The sequence below is a fragment of the Rutidosis leptorrhynchoides genome, chromosome 7 (assembly GCF_046630445.1).
Source record: "Rutidosis leptorrhynchoides isolate AG116_Rl617_1_P2 chromosome 7, CSIRO_AGI_Rlap_v1, whole genome shotgun sequence".
Lineage (NCBI taxonomy): Eukaryota > Viridiplantae > Streptophyta > Magnoliopsida > Asterales > Asteraceae > Rutidosis > Rutidosis leptorrhynchoides.
The window spans coordinates 371,040,585-371,062,230 of record NC_092339.1 but is presented as its reverse complement, the minus strand read 5'-3'; the positions used below and the strand labels follow the sequence as shown (position 1 = coordinate 371,062,230).

General features: G+C 33.9%; 2 protein-coding genes across 3 annotated transcripts; one reads left to right on the top strand and one right to left on the bottom strand.

The window, feature by feature from the left end:
• Positions 1-1,585: 1,585 nt before the first annotated feature.
• Positions 1,586-7,119, bottom strand: LOC139857176 (glutamate--cysteine ligase, chloroplastic). Of its 2 annotated transcripts, none has more exons than XM_071845911.1 (17): positions 6,962-7,119; positions 5,610-5,947; positions 5,300-5,450; positions 4,687-4,794; positions 4,456-4,548; positions 4,271-4,354; positions 4,082-4,150; positions 3,670-3,740; positions 3,467-3,535; positions 3,238-3,331; positions 3,047-3,136; positions 2,833-2,913; positions 2,586-2,678; positions 2,401-2,481; positions 2,235-2,304; positions 2,039-2,154; positions 1,586-1,952 (listed from the first exon to the last, which is right to left on the bottom strand). In XM_071845911.1, exons 2-16 carry the CDS (start codon positions 5,936-5,938, stop codon positions 2,066-2,068), a joined length of 1,572 nt encoding a protein of 523 aa, XP_071702012.1. In that variant the 5' UTR covers positions 5,939-5,947; positions 6,962-7,119; the 3' UTR covers positions 1,586-1,952; positions 2,039-2,065. The 2 variants fall into 2 exon arrangements, with proteins under 2 accessions (XP_071702012.1, XP_071702011.1); XM_071845910.1 differs by having other exon boundaries at positions 1,586-1,931; positions 6,962-7,118.
• Positions 7,120-8,781: 1,662 nt separating this feature from the next.
• Positions 8,782-12,355, top strand: LOC139858099 (anamorsin homolog). The gene is made up of 9 exons (XM_071846952.1): positions 8,782-8,889; positions 9,075-9,096; positions 9,326-9,470; positions 9,583-9,740; positions 9,840-9,926; positions 10,012-10,171; positions 10,541-10,677; positions 10,856-10,930; positions 12,023-12,355. The coding sequence occupies exons 2-9, from the start codon at positions 9,094-9,096 to the stop codon at positions 12,059-12,061; spliced, it is 804 nt and encodes a 267-aa protein (XP_071703053.1). The 5' UTR covers positions 8,782-8,889; positions 9,075-9,093; the 3' UTR covers positions 12,062-12,355.
• Positions 12,356-21,646: the final 9,291 nt, after the last annotated feature.

Below are 21,646 nucleotides of genomic sequence, written 5' to 3'. Positions count from 1 at the left end.
TTTTCTTTATTTTATAAAAGTTTATATTTTCACCCTTTTTATTTTTGATGAAATTACAATTTCTCACCAGAATTGAAGGTCAAAAAACAATAAAAAAATATCTCCCAAAACTTTTTATTTTTCATTCTTACCCTTCCACTTCTTAATATTTTAATTTCTTTCCTTAACTTTTTATTTTTCATTTGTCCGTTTAAGCTATATTTTTATTCCATGAAATATAAAGCACGTACTTTATTACAATAAATGTTTACTAACTTTATCATGTAACGTACCACGTTATTAAATTATAACGGCGCAATTGGCCACTTCCAAACACACAAATTATACACACACCAAACACTTCATGGCAACACAAATACATTAAACAAAATGGGCGCTGCGGCAACGCCCGGCAGACCCCTCAAGTCCTCAACCAGGGGCGGATCTAGCATGGTGCAACCGGAGTCACCTGCCCCCGACAACCGAAACTTTTCTAACGGAATTTTTTTATTTAATTTAAATAAAATAAACTTCGGGAATATATAGTTATATATTAGATATATCAAAATACTAAACAAGTACTGTGTTAGCTTACTTGGGAATACTATTTATTATTATTAATATTAATTAATTATACATGACGACTTCTCATAGTACCATTATTTTACTGAAATGACTAACAACTTTTCCAAAATTAAACTCGCAGGTTATACTTTTATTCAAAAACTTATTGTATATAGTAATTCTAAAATAATATAACTTATACTTTACTAATATTACGTTCCATCACAATATTTCAATGTACTCTAAATATTACGTAGTATATAGTTTATATATTAAAAAGATATTAATGGTAAGTAAAAAAAAAAGTGTAGACATTAAGTTATTAACACCACCTAAAATCACTTTTAAAATTTGTCAACACCACGGGCTCAAAAGAACTTTCAAAATTCGTCAACACCACGGACTCTTAAACTCAAAATTCGTCAACACCACGGACATTAAGTTATTAACTGGTCCCAAAATCACTTTTAAAATTTGTCAACACCACCGGCTCAAAAGAACTTTCAAAATTCGTCAACACCACGAACTCTTATACTCAAGGAATTTTTAAAATTTGTCAACACCATGGGCTCTTAAAATCAATTTTTTTTTAAAAATTTGTTAACAACACGGGCTCTATAATAATTCTTATATTTTCCTTTTTTTTTGTATCGCTATTTACATACCAATATCAACTGCAAATTACATTTTTTCACGATTTTTTACACATCCGTGCAACGCACGGGCTCAAAAACCTAGTGTTAACTATTTTAAGGTGATTCCGTAGGAAAAGTGTCATTAACGGTACAATCCAATTAGGCTTTGTATAACTCAATCAAAATACTCGCCTTTCCCAATAGTCTTTATTAGAAAAATATTATCGGTTTATATAAGTTGACTGATAATTATCTACTTTCTGCTTAATTTAATTTATACAAGGAGAATCAAATTAAATGCCTAAATATTACTGTATTTTACCTGAAGCAATTTCGAATGTTAGTTAAATTGAGTCACTTATTTTGCAACATCGTTTTCGTGCACATTCAAGGAAAACGAAATGTTTGATTATACCATCTGCAATCATCATACAGAAAATCAAATCCAACCTAGCCACTAGAAATAAGAACTGAGATCACCTAGATCTGAGAAAACTGATATCATTGCTTTGCAATCCAAGCAATCAAATTAATTCAAATTATTACCCAGTAATCAACTGAAGAAAACACAAATACACAGATAACATTTTAGTTATCCTGAAGGTGTACGTACATACACAATAAGATCCTACGATTGTTGGAACTAGGTAAACCTTGGACCTTTGAATGATATAACTACGGTTGCTACTGCATTTATAGTCAGACCATGCACACATTCCATGATCACTTCATGCATATACAACAAGCTTATTCCTACAAAAAAAAAAAAAAATTCTGCACAATTTATAAAAGCATATATAGTGTAAAAAGTAAGAAAAGAAAAAAAAAAAAAAATACATGTGTCGGGTAAAGATACATACATAAATATGGACAAGAAATCGTGCACTTTAGTAAAGTAGCTCTTCGAATACAGGATCCACATTTTGTCCCCATTTCCCATGGTAGAAATCCAGAAGTTTCTCGGCTGGTGTTAAACCTACATCATAGAGACATACAAGTCGGGTCACATTTTCTGGTTGGAAATATGGGCGGGTCGGGTAACGGGTCGACACGTACCAGTTCTAACAACCTCAGCCACTTCGTTTAAGAATCCTGTTTCCTTATATCCTCTTCTCTCCAAGCCATCCTGATTGATTAAAAGGTGATTAATTGCTAATAAAAGGATTGACAACGGATTTACTAATAATAATATATCAATTAGTCAAGGTTACATAATAATAACCTTTGCGAACTGTAAAACGTCTTCAGCAACATGTTTCAGCAATCCATCACGGAATGGCGTTTTCAGACCACTTACAGGCACCTGAAACACAAATTTCAACAAATCAACAACATTTTTAAGACTCAATTTTCTCATTAGTGAAAAATATTATAAATTCATAAGCAAAATTTATGTTCATATACTACCTTATTTCTCAGCATTTCTCTTTCTTCTTTAGTCCAATCGGACGTCATGTCCAAAACATTTTGCAGGGAAATATCATCATATAATATGCCCACCTGCAGTTCAGTTGCATTACATTAAGATTTAAAAGGAAAACGCTAAAAGGACGCCTCAATGAATATACAGAAATATAAGATAAGTTAGATGCTCAAACACCAAAACTATATTATATATCTGCATATTTGATATATGATGATGAAAAAAGCATACCCAAAATGCGGGTAATGCACACAACCTCCTCCATGGTCCTCCATCAGCACCCCTCATTTCCAGATATCGTTTTAATCTCACCTGAATAAGCAAGAAACGTAATTTTATTGATTATTAATTAATATTAATAATTAATAATTAATAATTAATAATGATTAAAAAAGCAGGAATGAAAAAAGAAATCCCTTTTTATAACGTTTGCAAAGTAACTTACTTCGGGAAATATTGTTGTGAGATGATTTTCCCAATCATTAAGATTTGGATATTCTCCGGGTAAAGAAGGAAGTTTCCCTGCGAGAAAGTCCTGTGAATAATGAAAAAGTCATTCTCATATTAAATATAAAATATAACTCAATTATTTATTATATTATATTAGTAAGTTGACTTTAAAGGATAGAGTCAAACCCTAAAGGACAACCCAGAACAGTCAACGTACTTCTTCTTTCGATACACAAAGTACATTGGGACATCAAGAGCATATTCAACATATTGCTCAAACCTGAACTCGTGAAGCAGAGAGAGAATCAGTAAAATATCAGATACAGATGCAAATAAAATAAATAAACATGCATACAACAATATATAGAATAAACCGTTTGTGACGAATCATTAAAGATAATCACAGCAAACTTACCCGAAAGAATCATCAAAAACAAAAGGAAGCATCCCGGCACGATTATTGTCGGTGTCGGTCCAAATTTGGCTGACAAATAAAACAGAAATGTCACTATACCCTGCTATATGTATTATATTATATGAATAAATAAATAATGACTAATATTAATTATTATTATTATTATTAATAAATAATAAATATAGTATGTAGCAAAGAAAAACCTCCTCATGCTGAGATAACCATTTGGTTTTCCTTCAGTAAATGGTGAATTAGCAAAGAGTGCAGTAGCAATCTGATATATGTTAAACATGTGAGATCAAAATGTGTATAATTGGCAAGAAAAAAAGGTGGGTCGGGTAAAAATTCAAAATTTTGATTGTCTGCTGTTCAAGAGAAAACAAAAAACATACTATTTCGATATTAATCTTACTGAACATAAATCATACTTTTGGTGAGCACTCTATTTATTAATCTTGACTCATTTATGTTATAGATAGCATTATATTTTACCCAGCTGATAAGTTGAGATATACAAATCATGAACAGACCCACTCATAAATACAAGTAAATGGGTCAAAAATGCCACCTTTAACAAATTTACATTAACAAGTGAACATGACAAAGCATACTCACAGGTTGTAAAGCAAGACCAGCACGAAATTTTCTGATCATGTCAGCTTCAGATGAAAAATCAAGATTAACCTGTCACCAAACATACACTATTCAACTTCAAATTTACAAAAAAAAAAAAAAAAAAAAATTATCCAAAATAACTAAACAACTGCTGACCAAAAGAAGTTGCATACTGACGAATAAGCTCACCTGAACAGTACATGTTCGGAACATCATGTCAAGACCTAGAGAACCAACTTTAGGCATATAATTCCTCATGATATCATATCTTCCCTGAGCCAAACAGCATATAAGAAATATTCATATTTTCCATTTCATTAAGAATAATTTAAAATGAACTATTATTGCTTAATAAGATTGGCATAAGATTATACTTTGGGCATTATAGGTATATCTTTCCGTTCCCATTTCGGCTGGAATCCAATTCCTATAAACCCAATTCCCATCTCTTCAGCAACAGCTTTAACCTGTAAACTTCAAACCATTACAAAGGACACATGACTATGTATAAAGTACAATACCAAAATCAAGTATTAGGCAACAAATTCTTTGGATAATAATTACTTAACTAAGATTCATTTACACAAAAATATCATAAATCTAACCTGGTAAAGGTGTGAATTGACTTCTGCACATGTTTGATGAAGAGTTTCAAGAGGAGCACCACTAAGCTCGAATTGACCACCAGGTTCTAGAGATATACTTTGCTTTCCCTAAAAATAAGTAATTTAAATGATTTTAATATAGTGTTAAGAAGCAAAAAAGTGGAAAGCTGTCCATAAATAAAGATTAACAAGGGTATCAAAAACCAAAAAACTTAAATCATGTATGGCAAATACTTATGTTTTTTTTTTTTGTTTCTGTAGTAAGCTTTGTTTGACAGTATAGAAGAAGGGAATAAATGAATTCTGAGAGACAAAACTGTTGCCTTTTTACAGCGAAAAAAACACAAAATTATAAGTAAGCTCAAATCTATTGAAACCAAATGGTCAATGGAAGTATTCTTTAAACCATCAAAATCAAGCTTACAGTTGATAGCTTTCGCTTACAGTTTAAAAAGTTCAAGAATTCTAAACACATATACATTTGTCAACACTCATTCCTATATATCTTCCATGCAAATAACAAGAACCAAAAAGAATATCATGGCCAAACAATGTGTAACTTTTAAAGAAGCATTTAGGTTGTGATAAATAACATAAGATATGCAAATTGTACCTGTTTGAGACCAATTATGTTATCGCCTTCCATGATTTTCTCCCAGTCAAATCTCTCAGAAATAGCATTGAGCAGGTGGGCAATTTGCTCGTAAGTCATAGGACGCAAAGTTTTAAGATCAAACCCGAACTTTTCATGTTCAGTTCCTATTCTGCCAAATCAACACAATAAGATTGATCATTGACAACAAATACTGGTCAAAAAGAATGGTAATAAAAAGAAAATTCTGATCAATTTGACCGAGTTTGGACGAGTATGACTAAGTTTGACCAATTTTGACTGAGTTTATAACGAGAATTAGATATCAAACCTCCAGTTTTCTTTAGGTTTGCACCCGGAAGCAAGGTAAGCCACGAGGTCTTCCTTAGTAAGTGGCTCTGTAGCAACCATTGCATCCTCTGTAGGAGGACTTGCAGCCACAATTACATTTTTGCCCCTTTTGGATTTTTCTTTAATGGCGTCTACATGCATATTTCGTGTAGTCTTAGAAGAATCCCAGGGAAAGGCAACCGTAGAGGCTCGATGTCTAAACACATTTTTGCCGCTTGTTCCACTTAAAACTGCATTATAACCAGATTTACATTTTAATGTCTCCATATGAATGCCTTGTGATGGACTCGTTTGAGACATTAATACCATTTTTTATCCCTGCAAAACACAAAACACGTCACCGTTAATAAAACAGCACGAAAACATTAATAAAAATGATTATAACAATCATGATACGGATTTCAGCTCCATTTACAAGAAAACCAAGGGCAGTGAAAACATCACCGATTTTGTCTTTTATAATTGTAACTATATACCAAAACCTTTGGTACGGGCTTTCAATGTTAAATATAGTCTATGGAAATGACCTTAATTTCCATGCTGCATACACTAATTATAACAAAAAGAACAACCAAACAAAAAAAGGGTATAAAAAATAACAAGCTTTAAAAAGAGTTTGTTCTTTGAGTTGAGGTTAAATGCACAACCAAGATAACAAGGTTACAAGGTGCAAGCTTATTAAAAACACATGAAGATAAAAGTCGACAAATTCGCTATTCTTCCTACACAGTTGGCATAACAAGCCTTTTCAAATCATACAGAAAAATTGTCAACCATAACTATTTCATGTATTTCAACTCTTTTGAAAAACTATAACTAATCATTTACTAATAGATCCGTCTTATCTCGATTTGTAAACTGAAAATGAGTCACCTATCCAATTCCAAATTATACATTGAAACACGGATACATAGTAAAATTCATCACAAATTCAATAAATTTAGCAACACCAAAAGCAAGAAAAAGGGGAAAAAAAAAAAAAAAAAGATAGATAGATAGGCATGGAAACCAATTTCACAACTGAAAAGACAAAAGTGTAGACTAGCAATGTACAATAATAAAAGTGTATTACATTAATCGAATTAAAAGATTAAACAAATTTTAATCATTTATGCTTATAGAACTTAACTGAACTTGATGACTTACAAACCTAATTTTAGTACTAATATGACCTAAATTAACATAATTAATCTAATATCTATATTACATAAAGATGAATCCTAACAAATCTAAACATATTATCTACAAAAAGTAACAACTATATATACCAAATTATACAAATACATATAGAGAGGAAGAGATATTGAAGTAGAGACAGTAACCGGAGCTTACGGTGGCGTAAGGTGGCAGCCGGCAGTGTAGAATCTATGCCAAACCTTCGTAAAGGAATTGGTGACTACTTTTTAAAGTGACAGTGATGACAGCAGTAGATATACTGTAGTGAGTGGGGAGAGAGAAATTAGGGTTCTTTATTGATTTTGATATTGGGTGGGGTTGCCGGGTTGGGATTAAAATATTTTTGACCCGTGACCAGCCCGGGGATATATATATCGGGTAAAATCTAGAAGAAGTCAATTTTGACATTCGGCTGCGTTTAAATGACGCAAGTGCCCATGTCATCTTTTTTATTGTTAACCACACGCTTCTACCATTAGTTTTCTACTTTCATTCGCTTGGACTATCACGACTTGCAATTATTAGCTAACCAGGTCTCAATAGTTGTGTCTTGCTACCCGTCCACAACCCAGCTCGAGAGAACATCATTGGTAGCGGCTAGTCCTTATGTTAATCCTTCTCTTAGTCCTCCTCTTCAAGTGCTACCAATGGAGTAGTTCCTCCCTTCTTAGACTTGGGTGTCACATCAATGTCACGTCAGCACTTCATTTCTAAGACTAAACACTCCAAACAGTGACATATTTCCTCAAATAACTTGAGACCCACTTAAATTATTTAATTAAAGATTTACAAGCTTTAATGTTGATGGTACAAGTAATATTTCACATTTATATCCGTCCATCCGTCCAGAAATCTTTCAAGAATGCACGAGCAGGAGAACGAAGATGAGGGCGGCTAGTTGGGCGGCTGGCTGGGCGCACTGCTGCCAGCGGCAACCTCCTGGGCTAAGCGCTGGGCAAGCTTCAAGATTGAGGCATTGGGAGCGCTCTTAGTCCTTTTGTAAAATATTTGAGGACGGAGTGTTATTATTTATTTATTGTACTAGTAGTATTAAAACTTGTGCATTCTTTAATTAAATAATATAAGTTGTTCCCAATTTATTTAAGGGATTATGTCATAGTTGGTAGTGTTTAGTCCTAAATTTAATCGTGGTAAGGAAGTGCTGATGTGACGCTAATGTGTCACCTAATCTTGAAAGACTTGAGTGTCACCATTACGACCTCTCTTGTAAATTGGAATGCTCTAATATCAATGTATCATTCTTTATTTTAACAACTTCTATTCTTCACATTAACATCATATCCGCACAAAAAAAAAAAATTTAATATTTCTTTAACTAATCTTTTCTATCTTATACTTCAACCTAAAACTTTAACTAATTTATACTCCTAACTTAAAACTTTAACTGATTTAAATTATTATTTAAATACAATAAATAATAAATAAATTATATTAACAATTTACTAAATAAAACACACATTAATATAAATTAAATATTACATAAATAAATAAAAACACTACATTGATAATTAAAATTAAATACTATAAATAATACCAATTGTTTCGAACAAAATAATTATTTGGAGTGTCTAAATGTGCTCGATCAAATTGTTGCGAAGTGAATGATGCATGGTTTGATTTCGCAACTCTCGTGACATGCGTCCGTGCATTTCAAGTCTTACGTCGCTGGGTTTTTTTTTTGGGTTTCTGAGATATTATTCTTCGAGTACAAAATAGAGTACAAAAGGTCCCATTATTATATTTAGCGGTGTCTTATATAAAAATTATTTTTTACGAAAAATTTCAAAAAACTAGTTATATCACATAACTCAATGGTCACCTAAACTCTATTAGAAAAATTATTAAAAAAAAGGACTATTTTAATTACAACCATTTTATTTTTAAATCTGAACAACAACAAAAAAAGTACTTATAAAGAAAAGGTTTATATGTCGGCTAATGCAAGTGCGGGTCGGGTCAAACCTGTATATTATAAACATAGGGAAAGTGTACGCATCAAACGTCTTCCCGTCAAAATCCGCCGTCTCCATCGTTCAACGTCGCCGTCACGGTCCAATTTCGCGGTAAATTTCTTATAGAAATTATAACTTCATTGTTGTTTACTTATTACATACGGAGTATTACATATTACATATTAAATTAATATATTATCGTATATCTCTTTCACAGGTATATCATATACATATATTTGCAAAACCCTAACGTCGTTTTTTTTTTTTTGTTTCTTATTGACTATTCCGGCAAAAAGCTATCTGATTTCCGATCAAATGGTGAGCATCCACTCTAATCCTAAATTATTTGCTTTTCAATTTTAAATTAATTTCTATTCATTCGTTTCTTTATTATGTATGTTTTGCGGGTTTATGTATGATGGAAATTAGGGTTTTAGGATTATGCAATTTAATTCATGGATTACTAGGTTTAATGTTTAATTTATCCAATTGATATAAAATGATTTATTATTGTATTGGTTGATGATTGATTTCACCGATTTTGTAGGATACTAAAGTTGTGCAAGGTAATGTATTGGCAATCACAGACAATGTATCGGTACCAGTTAATGATGTTTTAAGCGTCACGAGATTAGTAAAGCAATCCGTTGAAATTATTAATCCGTTGTTGATCACTCAAGCATTATCACTAAGTACATATTTATCTCTATCCAGTACAATTTCATGAAATCATACTTAATGATCATTTCATTCATTTTTAACACTCAATACAGTTGTCTCATATCATACATTGACACGTGGCAGGTTCTTTACCAGCGGATTCTTTGACAATGGATTTTGTAATCGCAATCTGTAGGTCGTCTGATTTTCCCGGTAATAAGTTGTTCAATGAATTCACGCGAGTATTGAAGCCTGGTGGAGAGATCTTTATTCATCAAACTTCTGTTATCAACAAGGAGATGGTACTACATTCGACATGTTTAATTTTAACCATAATGGAATTGGCCTTTGGGAATTGATAATTCGATATACTGTACTGATCTCTTTTAACTTTTTTGCAGACAAAATCTTTTCTTGAACGAAAGCTATTGGTATCAGGGTTTACAGATATACAGGTTGTTCAAATTGCAGACTTACAATCTTTTGGGGTAAGTTTGTCATGTTTTCCTGCTTTTTTTGATATGCCATGTAATAATGAAGAATTCTCAAGTTGGGTTGATTTTCTGTTAACAGATTAAGGCTAAGAAACCTAGCTGGAAAATCGGGTCCTCGTTTTCGCTTAAAAAACCGGTGAAAAGTTTACCAAAAGTTCAAATTGATGATGACATGGATCTTATTGATGAGGACAGCCTGTTATCCGAAGAGGACTTGAAGAAACCTCAACTCCCACCCGGTAATTTCATAAAGTTAGGGTTAAAATAGGCATGTAAATTGTCCTATTGGATGCTTTTTAGTTCAAAGTAGTTGAATTTTAAGCTAACAAAACTAATAAAAACAACAGAATTTATAAAAAATCTTAAAAAAGTTACTTTTTGTTTAAAATAGTAATAGTAATAAAAAATGATAAATTACTAAAAAAATAAAAAAAATATTTATAATTGTTTTATAAAAATTATTTCTTTTAAAGAAAAATGGGTCTTGACTCGACCTGTTTGGACCCGATCCATTTGACTCGTTTGAATTTTGAGAACCGTTCGACTCATGACCTGTTTTGACCCAAACCGACCCGTTTTCCACACTTAATTTTAACGAGCTTTTGCAGTTGGTGATTGTGAGGTTGGAAGCACGAGGAAAGCATGCAAAAACTGCAGTTGTGGACGTGCAGAAGAAGAGGAGAAAGTACAAAAGTTGGGAGTCACAATGGACCAATTGGAAAACCCTAAATCAGCTTGTGGTAGTGTAAGTCATTTTGTACCGTTTATCAATAATCAATTAAAGTTCATAATTGTAATCTGCTGCAGACAACCTAATTAAAGATATACATACAGCCACAAACTGATGATAAAAACATTTATATCCTAGAATAATGTTTGCTCTTTTTGTGACTGGGCCTAAAAGTTATATTGTTGAAATGCAGTGTGGATTAGGTGATGCATTTAGGTGCGGTACGTGCCCTTACAAGGGCCTTCCTCCTTTCAAACTGGGCCAGAAGGTACGTTCTGGAAACTATCATTATTATTATTATATTAATAATTTAGACCACTTGTATGGTATTGGCGAAGGCCTAAGACTGTTGTAAAACTCCACGCTTACTCCTGATTACTCCTTTTTAAGAACAAGCCGATTCGATTTTCCAAAATCTGATTAGTTAATTGGTCAATGATGGTTCATGGGTCGAAATCGGATTGGTTAAAGTCGGATTTAGTTACTCAAAATCGGTCAAAGTCAAAGTTGGTCAACATTTAAATATGAATTTAATCTAGAGTTTCAGAGTTTTTGAACAAATGAATGATAATTATTTTCGAGACAATTATGTTAAAGTTTATATTTATGTTTTTGATTTTCTTCTATAAAAGATATAATTTGGGTATTTATTTTTTGAATTTTGTAAAAAGTCCAATTTGACTAATCCCCGAGTCGCCGATTACTCCCTTTAAAGTTCCAACCGAGAATTCCCCGAGTAGCGGGTTTTGCAACCTTGGGCATTAGGTGGTTTTTGGGTTTGTGCTTTAATTTTAATTATCTGAAAATTAGTTTTAAACGTGACGATAAGCAATTCGGTTTTCGCTTGTCCAAATATCTTAGAATAGTATTCATTGTGCATAATTAGTTTCATATCTGCTACTAGAAAAGGTGATTATTTAAAGGTTAGAATAAAATTACCTAATTCGAGACTTACTAGATTGTACTATTTTGGTCGTTGTCTACAGTGATTTCTTAAATAAGTCGTAACTGTTAACACTCAAACAACTGAATATATAATAATTGTGATTATATGTTTTTGGTCAATGCTATTTATTTAATTTAAAATAACATAATTACTACTGGAAGACACATCCAAACACCACTGAACTACACAAGAATCATGAAAGTTTAACATGTGGTCTCAGATAAACTATTTTTGAGTGGATTATGTTATTGAAAGCACTGTTAATCAGTTTCAAACACCGTCTTTACTACTTTGTGGTAACGAAAAATGAATCTTTGCCTGCCACATCAGCACTATGAATTTGTGAAATGAACTAAACGCATAGATGCTTTTTGAACACTACAAATTAAAATTAATTTTTGATGTGTTTTGCAGGTGACCTTATCTGAAAACTTCCTTGCTGCTGACATCTAGGAATGATAACGTCCAAACAGAATATGGTTAAAAGGCACAAGTTAGATTTGTTTTAAACCATGGCACATGTAACATGTTGTGTTGCCCCTATTATTTTGATGAATTTTACCCCCTTTTGTGGTTCATACCCATAACCAACAGCTCTGATGTGTTTGTGGCGACTTTTTCTTTTGAAAATATAGAAACATATTATACGGATGTTGGTTAGTGTTGATTTCTGAAGAGGTGTTTGAATCTATCAATTTGTTTTATGATAATCGCTTTAGTGCTTTGATGTGATGCTTTGAACGAATGTATCGACAATCTAAAGGCTTTACAAATTAAATCTCATTTGGTGTCATCATATATACAGTTGAAATTACATATGCAATTGGTATGCATATAGGATCGGCGACATGAGCACAATGTCCCAGGGCGGAACCAAATCGTACTTGTACACTTATTCCAAGTTTAATTATTGTAGCTAACATTCCAAACTCCAGTTATAACAGGCACTGATGTAAACATTCCAAACTCCAGAATATGTAACACATATTAATGTCTTCTGTTTGTGTGATAACAGAGTAACTACAACCACATCTTGAACAAATTAACACATCCTTATTGCTATCATCTTTTGGCAAATCGTAAATCTCACTGAAAGCATTTGAAACTTCAGCAGTTACAATATCAAGTTGTGTAACATTTTCACAGCCATCTTCATATGGTGAAAACTCACGAGTTTCGTCTCCTTCACCTTCATTCAAAGATTCGGGTTGTTCAATCGTGAATACTTCATCATCGATATTACAATCTTGGACCTTCACATGTCCTGAAGTTGCATCGTCCTCGTCTGGATCACGTTCTTCGATATCATGTAACCGGAAGGATGAAATTATAATTGAGGTATAAATTGTACCTCCGTTATCGGTATCGTGTCCGTTTCTCATCTTCATTCTATAAAACGGAAATAGTTAATGACCATCTTCATTGTACTTGGGTTCTTGGATGCGAAATTTGTGTCGGGATGTTTGGGTTGGCATGACACTTGGTCAAAATTTCGAAACTGCACCACCCAGGTACAGGAGGGCCGCTCCTATGGCAAAAGCGCCGCTCCTGGTCAGCTTTTGGTGGTCTTTTTGGTCAGTGGGTAGGAGCGCCGCTTTTGGTGACAAAAGCGCCGCTTTTTGTGACAAAAGCGCCGCTCTTAAGTTACAAAAGCGCCTCACCTAGTTGTGGTGCGCCGCTCCTGTCAATTTTTTTTTTTCGATTTTTAATTAAACGGGTTGGAGACGTTTCAACAACGCACAATGCAAGTTCTTTGTCTTTGTTGACACTAAGAAGTTCTTCTTGATGAAACGTCTTAGTTCAACTTTAAATATTGTTGTGTTGATTATCCATAGAAACTTTGAAATCTTATTTGTTGAAAAGAGACAAAATAGATAGAAACTTGATAACTGATTTTCATTGTCTTTCTTTTGCTCCCCTAAAATGTAGCATATTTGTATAATGATCTACCTTTGTTGCTCATGTTTATTCTTCTACTCTACTTTACACTTTTTACATACAGTGTGTTTGAAAAAAGGTAGCTCATGTTTGTTGCCTATCGGTAGTTCAACATAACCCGTGTAATAAATGATATTTACACCATGTAAAAAATGATATTCGAGTTCAAATGCAGGTGTGGCATTTATTCTATCATTGTCACATAAGAAGAGAAAAAAGGGAAGTTAATCACAACATACATTGAATCGTAAATGTAGTTAGTGATTGCAAGCTTTGTCATGATACAGGATTACATTTTGGCCACTGACTAGGGTATTATTACAAAGTGTTAAAGTCAGGCCATATACTTTCATTTTTGTCCCAATGTAGGCTATATACCCCCAAAAATACCAATGTAGGTTATATACTCTTAAAAGTTGTATCGATGTACAAAAATTTTACAAGTTACCTGCTGAACCGGTAAAATTAATTATTTAACATTTTTTTTGCATTTTATATGGCTACAAACAGGTCATATACTTTCAGTTTTGTTCCGATATATACTATATACTTTCAGTTTTGTTCCAATGTAGGCTATATACTATTAGTTTTGTTCTGATGTATCACCAACGTCATTCTCCACGTAGGATGTCACGTCATCGTTTAGTTGTTTATCCGGTTAATAAGTTTTGTTCGTTCATATTAGTACACTTTATGAAAGTATATATAGCCTACATTGGTATTTTTCGGGATATATAACCTATATTGAGACAAAAATGAAAGTATATGACCTATTTATGGCTTTAAACGTATTACAAAAACAACACACTTTCCATCGTTACATGAAAACATATTAGATAGGTATTTGCTCCAGGTGGTACTATTCAAATTCCAAGTGACACCGGTATACACAAAAATAGAACCTAAAACTCAGTAAAACCCATCCAAAGATTGCTCTCTTGACTTAGGTGGCATAATTTGATTGGTGGATTTTACCCTCCTCCATAACCTTTTGATTCTTTTACATTCAAATACAAATTATATTTTGCCACAATTCTCCCCACTAGTCGACTAGTATACGACCCTTTTTCCCACAACTTTGTCACATCATCATTACCACTACAAGTGATATAGAAGTTTCAAAGACGAACCAGAACCTAAACCAAAACAAATAATCATCATTAGTGCTATGAGTGGTATTGAAGGTTCAAAAACGAACCAAAACCAATACCAATACCAATACCAATACCAAAACCAGAAGATGATACGGGTCTCGAGGTCCGTCCTAGCTCAGACCAAAATCTGGCCGACACACCAAAAAGCAACTCCAATTTAAACCAACGTAAAGATTAATAATAACATCATCATTAATAATTTATAATAGATAATAAATAATAATCATAATAACAATAATAATAAATAAATAAAAACACCAAAAATGTCTTGTATTTGTTATAATACCAAAAGGGAAGTTGTTGCAACTTGAATTCGGAAGTAAACTAGATGTGAGCGGGTGACTTCAAAAACTGTTTGGTAATATTTAACTTAAGAAGAGTTGCAACAAGTGGAGGAGGACTAGATCCGTACCCTACTCCGCTCATGTCAGCATAAAGGCAAGCCACTCTAGGAAAGTCATCTTCCTCCAAATAGCATAATGGAATCTTATTGACATCTACTACACTGTCCGACAAGAAACCGCTCTGTTTCATTCTAACAAACATCCTTTTCGCATCCTTAGCCATACCTTCCCGACAAAAACCGCGAATAATCAGAGTATACGTCACCTCATCGGGTTGCAAACCTTTAACACTTAGCTTATGGAAAAATTGTCTAGCAATATCAAACCTTCCGCATTTGTTTGCACCAAAGATGAGGATATTTATTTGAGTTTAGCTCCTCATCTCGATCATCCATGAAATAGAACAAATTTAGCGCACTCTTATACGAGTTGTCGTGCATATATAAATGATATAAATAAATGCACTTGATATCTCGATTATATTCTTCTTCAGATCGATTATGATCAGGGTTAGTCCTAGTGATTAGCCATGTTAAAAGGAAGTGAGTCACTTTATCTATATGTTTTTTAGGTATCAAACTAAAGATTTTGATAGCCACGTCTTCCTTCATATGCTTAATAAACCCGTATAATAACGTGTTGTAGGTATCTTTATCGGGTTTCATTCCCTCATCCTTCAACCATCGTTTTTGTTTCCACGCCCAGCTCATGTCACCTAGAGAAGATGCCAAGTAAATAAGCGATTTGTGTGTGTTTAAGTCAGGATAAAACTTCTTACTATCCCACATACGTATCCCAATTTCCAACGCCTGTTCTAAGTTACCTTGTTTGCAAAGCTCACGAACTATTATATTGACTATTTGCATATCTACACAGATACTCTCATCCACCATATGTTTTACCAACTTATACACCTCATCCCAACAACCCAACTTAGAAAAGGCGAAAATTGACGACTTGTACGTATCCGTATCAGGACGTATACCTTTAATAGAAAGCATTTCATTTAAGAGCTTCAAAGCGTTATCTATCGTATTTACTACCCCTGGGTCTCTACAAAGACCATCGATGACGGTATTATACGAAACTATATCGGGTTTACAACAACCACCCCTTCCGTCCATTATTCTAAGCAAAGCAATGGCAGTAAAGTTATTACCAACTTTACAAAGGCCTTTAAGCATAGTGTTGTAGGTGTCAATATCAGGCTCACAAGGTAGTAGTAGTTGATCATGTGTTGATTCATAGTTGTTGTTAAAGATGAACATCTTTTTAAACAATCTTTCGGCCTCGTGTGTCTTATCTTCAGCGATAAACCCGTCTAAGATGATATTGTGTATCAAAACATAAGGAAATGGTGTATGTGGTACTATACCTAGTTTAAAGCTAAAACCTAGGACAGTGAAACTATGTTAGGTTTGTTTCAGTTTAGAATACGAGTATATTACATATCTGGCAGTGGAAGCATTAACAGGAATTCCAATAGCAGACATTTGTTTGAACCTTTCTTTCAAGAACAAGGGTACATGAATGATATGTTTTTTCTGCAAGAATTGTTGGAGTATGATACAAATTCAAAGCGAGCGGAAGCATTTTTAAAACTTTACAAAAGCATACTCTTCCACGGATCATTGTACAAAACTTTAGCAAACAAAACAAAATTAACGAAATTAAACAAGAGAAGATTAGAATACAACATTTGTAGCCTTTTGAAGATCGAATCTGAAAAACCCAAAGAAGAGTTCCTCTAAACGGTAGACATCCAAAGTTCCAACCTTGTTTCAATCTATACCTTCTACTTAACGGATCTTTTCTTTTTTTTTTTCCCACCAAAACCCGAACCCAATTATAAAGTATTTTGGTTACTTGAAAATGAGAAAGAGAAATAGCATTTGTATGTGTGTTTTTGTATCTCAAGTTACATATATATTTTCAATCCCAAGACTTGGTATTATATAGAATAAAATTGATACATATAATACAAATATAAAGATTTGGAAAGATTTTAAAAGATTTGCAAAATCAAATCTTTATATAAAATAAGATTTACAAATCAAATCAAATCTTATTTATATCAAATCAAATCTTATATATTATATAAAATATGATTATAGTACAAATCTTTATATAAAATAAGATTTATAAATCAAATTAAATCTTATTTATATCAAATCAAATCTTATATATTATATAAAATATGATTTGCAAAATCTAATCAAATCTCTACATATTTAGATTTGTAAGTATATGTACACACATAAAAAAAACTTACTTAATTTATTAAACCATTAACTAATGATTAATAAATTAATTTCCGATTAGAAAGTATATCAAACAATTTACGATTGGCCTTTGTGTGTGGCCGAATAGGATAAATGGACTTTTATTATTTAATGTCATGGGCATATCTTCGGAATATATGTACCACGGTCAAACCACGGTCGAACCATAGCCAACCCGAGAACATATTTCCAACAGACTCCCACTTGCACTGACATTAATAATATTGGCTAGTCTTAAAGACACACTATGTGTAACAACTAGTCTGTTACGTTACACTCCTATATTTTTATTTATATCAATCATCCTTTTGTTCTAGATATCTTTATGAACGTGTGACATGGTTAAGTGTCAATCATCATCGTTCAAGATTATATTTCCCGATAGAGATTTGTGGTGATCAAATAGACTGCTATTGCATCAATTCAGTCGTAGCATGGCCATCCATTTAATGCAGCACAAATCAACGAGGGGCCCAGAGATATCGCTTCAACTTGCTATGAGAAGAAGGAACAAATTGCTTCAACTGTATAGACATCCACCACATCCCATATTGTACCTGATCTGCACCCTTATGACTGGCATTTACGCACAGCGTTAAATACAGGTCAAAGTAGAATATAGTTTGTGTCAGGATTCCTCATACATATCCACTCTAGGATAAATGATATTGTCATCTTAGAGCTTACTTGTGACTTAAAACCATGAAGTAATGTCTAATTGTGGTCACTCCAGAACCTTGAATCAACTATCAAGTTCCTCATGAATGTAGTTTCATATAAGCCTATATTACTACACTTCATAGCAGCCTTAATTCAATTCTCTCTTCCTTAGAGAACGATCGACTGTGGAAGTTTATGAAATAATATTCATTGGAAGTTAAAACATGCAAAATGAAACATGGCAATATACAATGAAACAATCGCATCGTGCGTATAATATAATCTCAATATATTAATCATCAGATCAATTGCAACATATATTATTGCCCAATGTTTAAAGTTTCAAACTTAACATAATAAATACAATCAAACTTTATCATCGATGACACGAATGCCAATAGACATGCTATGAGCATCATGCTTAGTCTGTGGCAAAGGCTTGGTGAAAGGATCAGCCAAGTTCTTAGTCGTGTCTACTCTACTTAATAATATGTCATTTTCTGCTACAAGTTGACGGATGTAATGGTACTTTCTGAGTATGTGCCGTGTGCGCTTTTGTGACCTCGGTTCTTGATCCAAGACAACCGCACTCACATTGTCGCAGAAAATCTCAACAGGATCATGGATTGTAGGAACCACTCCTAGATTCCCGATGAATTTCTTTATCCACATGGCCTCTTTAGCAGCTTCATTTACCGCTATATACTCGGCTTCTGTCATAGAATCAGCAATAGTACTTTACTTGCCACTTCTCCATGTGACGGCTCCACCGTTCAACATAAATACAAATCCTGATTGTGAAGAGCAATCATCTCTATCTGATTGGAAACTAGCTTCTGAGTATCCTTTGACGCTCAGCTCGTCATTCCCACCATAGACCAAGAACATCTCTTTAGTCCTCCTAAGATACTTTAGAATGTTCTTGACTGCTATCCAATGAGCTTCACCAGGATTGGCCTGATAACGACTAGTCATGCTTAGTGCATACGACACGTCAGGCCTAGTGCATATCATCGCATACATGATCGATCCTATAGCTGAAGCATATGGAGTCCGACTCATGGTAGCCGATTCCAAGTCAGAATTAGGACATTGAGACTTGCTCAATATCATTCCAGGGTTCATAGGAACGCACCCTTTCTTGGAGTTATGCATACCGAATTTCTTCAGTATCTTATCTATATATGCACTTTGGTTTAGCCCAATTAATCTCCTTGACCTATCTCGATAGATCTTTATACCCAAAATATATTATGCATCTCCTATGTCTTTCATGGAGAAACATTTCCCTAGCCAAGCTTTGACATCTTTCAATGTCGGGATATCGTTTCCCATGAATAATATGTCATCGACATATAGTACAAGGAAGACTACAACACTCCCACTAGACCTAACATAGACACATGGCTCATCTTCGCCTCTAATAAAACTAAATTCTTTGATCTTCTCATTAAAGCAAAGATTCCAGGTACGAGAAGCTTGTTTAAGTCCATAAATGGACCTTTGAAGCTTGCACACACTATTAGGATACTTAGGATGTACATAACCCTCAGGTTGTATCATAAACACATCCTCTGTTAGTTTACCATTAAGGAAAGCTGTTTTTACATCCATTTGCCATATCTCATAGTCATAAGATGCAGCTATGGCAAGAAGTATTCTAATAGATTTCAACATAGCTACTGGTGAAAAAGTTTCATCATATTCTACACCATATTGTTGCGTGTAACCCTTAGCCACCAGTCTGGCTTTGAATGTGTGTACATTTCCATCCATATCGGTCTTCTTCTTGAAGACCCACTTACACCCAATGGTTTTAATACCTGGTATATGATCAATCAAGGTCCAGACTTGATTATCATGTATGGATTGGATCTCGTTGTCCATAGACTCCTTCCATTTGGCAGACTCAGGGCCTGTTATCGCTTCCTGATAGGTAATAGGTTCATCAGAATCTATATTTTCATCATCACCCTCAAATATGTGTAAACTATATTTCTTTGGTGTTTGACGAACTCTATCAGATCTACGTATGGGTGGTGGCTGTAGGTCAGTTTCTCTTTCAACAGCAGGTTCGTCGACCTCTTGAGGAGAATCGGTTCCAATATCGGTTTCCATGTCGGTTGATTCTTGAATTTCTTCAAGGTCTATTTTGCTCCCACTGGTTTCTTTTGATATGAAATCCTTTTCAAGGAAGACTCCCTTTCGAGACACAAATACTTTGTTCTCAGTAGGGTTGTAAAACAAATATCCAAAAGAATCAGTCGGGTAACTAACAAATAAACACTTTTCAGATCTGGGTTCAAGTTTATCTTGAGCTTCACGACGAACGTAAGCCTCACAACCCCAGATTCTTAGATATGAGAGAGACACAGTTTTACCATGCCATATCTCATAAGGTGTTTTGGAAACTTTCTTGGTTGGGATGAGGTTAAGGATCTTTGCGGCAGTTTGTAGGGCGTAACTCCAAAAACTGATTGGAAGTATTGTGCGGCTCATCATGGATCGAACCATATCAAGTAATGTTCGATTCCTCCTTTCAGCCACACCATTATGTTGTGGTGTTCTAGGAGGAGCTAATTGTGAGATTATCCCACAACCCCGTAGATGATCACGAAATTCATCATTAAGATATTCACCACCTCTATCAGATCGGAGAATCTTAATTCTTTTGTTCAGTTGATTTTCTACTTCGTTTTGGTATGCCTTGAACACTCCAAAAGTTTCAGACTTTTGTTTAATTAAATAAACATAGCCATATCTACTGAAGTCATCAGTAAATGTAACGAAGTTTCGTTCCTGGTGTCTAGTAGGCGATCTGAACGGACCTCACACATCAGTGTGTACCAACCCCAACAGATCCTTTGCCCGTTCACAGTTTCCTGTGAAAGGTGCCTTTGTCATTTTTCCTGATAAGCAAGATTCGCATTCATCATACGATATTATATCAAATGATTCTAGAATTCCATCTGACTGGAGTTTGGCTATGCGTTTCTTGTTTATGTGGCCTAAACGACAATGCCATAGATACGTTTTATCCAAAACATCTTTGGATGAATCAACATTGTAGATTGAACTATCATTTAGCTTTGCTGTGGTTTCTAAGATGCCTTTACAAGGACTAGCCTTGAAATAAAACATCCCATTTTTGTGAACAAGTATTGATCCATTATCAAAACTAAAATTAAAACCATCATTAAATAAAGCATCAAAAGATATAATGTTTCTTGCCATTTCGGCACTGTAGCAAACATTAGATAAAACAATACATAAACCAGAATCAAAAGAAAGCTTGTATTCTCCAATCATGTCAACAGAGGCAACATTCTTATTCCCCATGATTAGATTAAGCTCCCCGGTCTTCAGCTTCCTACTTCTTGTGAGTCCCTGCACATTTGTACAAATGTGAGTACCACATCCCGTGTCCAATACCCAGGAATTAGAAATAGTATTATTGTTTAGTTCAATCATGAACAAACCTGAAGGTACGGCGACTCCCTTAGCCCGTAGTTCATTAAGCTCCTTCAAGTACTTAGTACAATTGCGCCTCCAATGTCCTTTATCCCCACAATGAAAGCATATTGCTTCTTCAGGAGACTTGGTTTGCGGGATCTTTGAAGTAGAAGAGTTAGCAATGCCCTTAGGTTTAGGTTTGAAGTT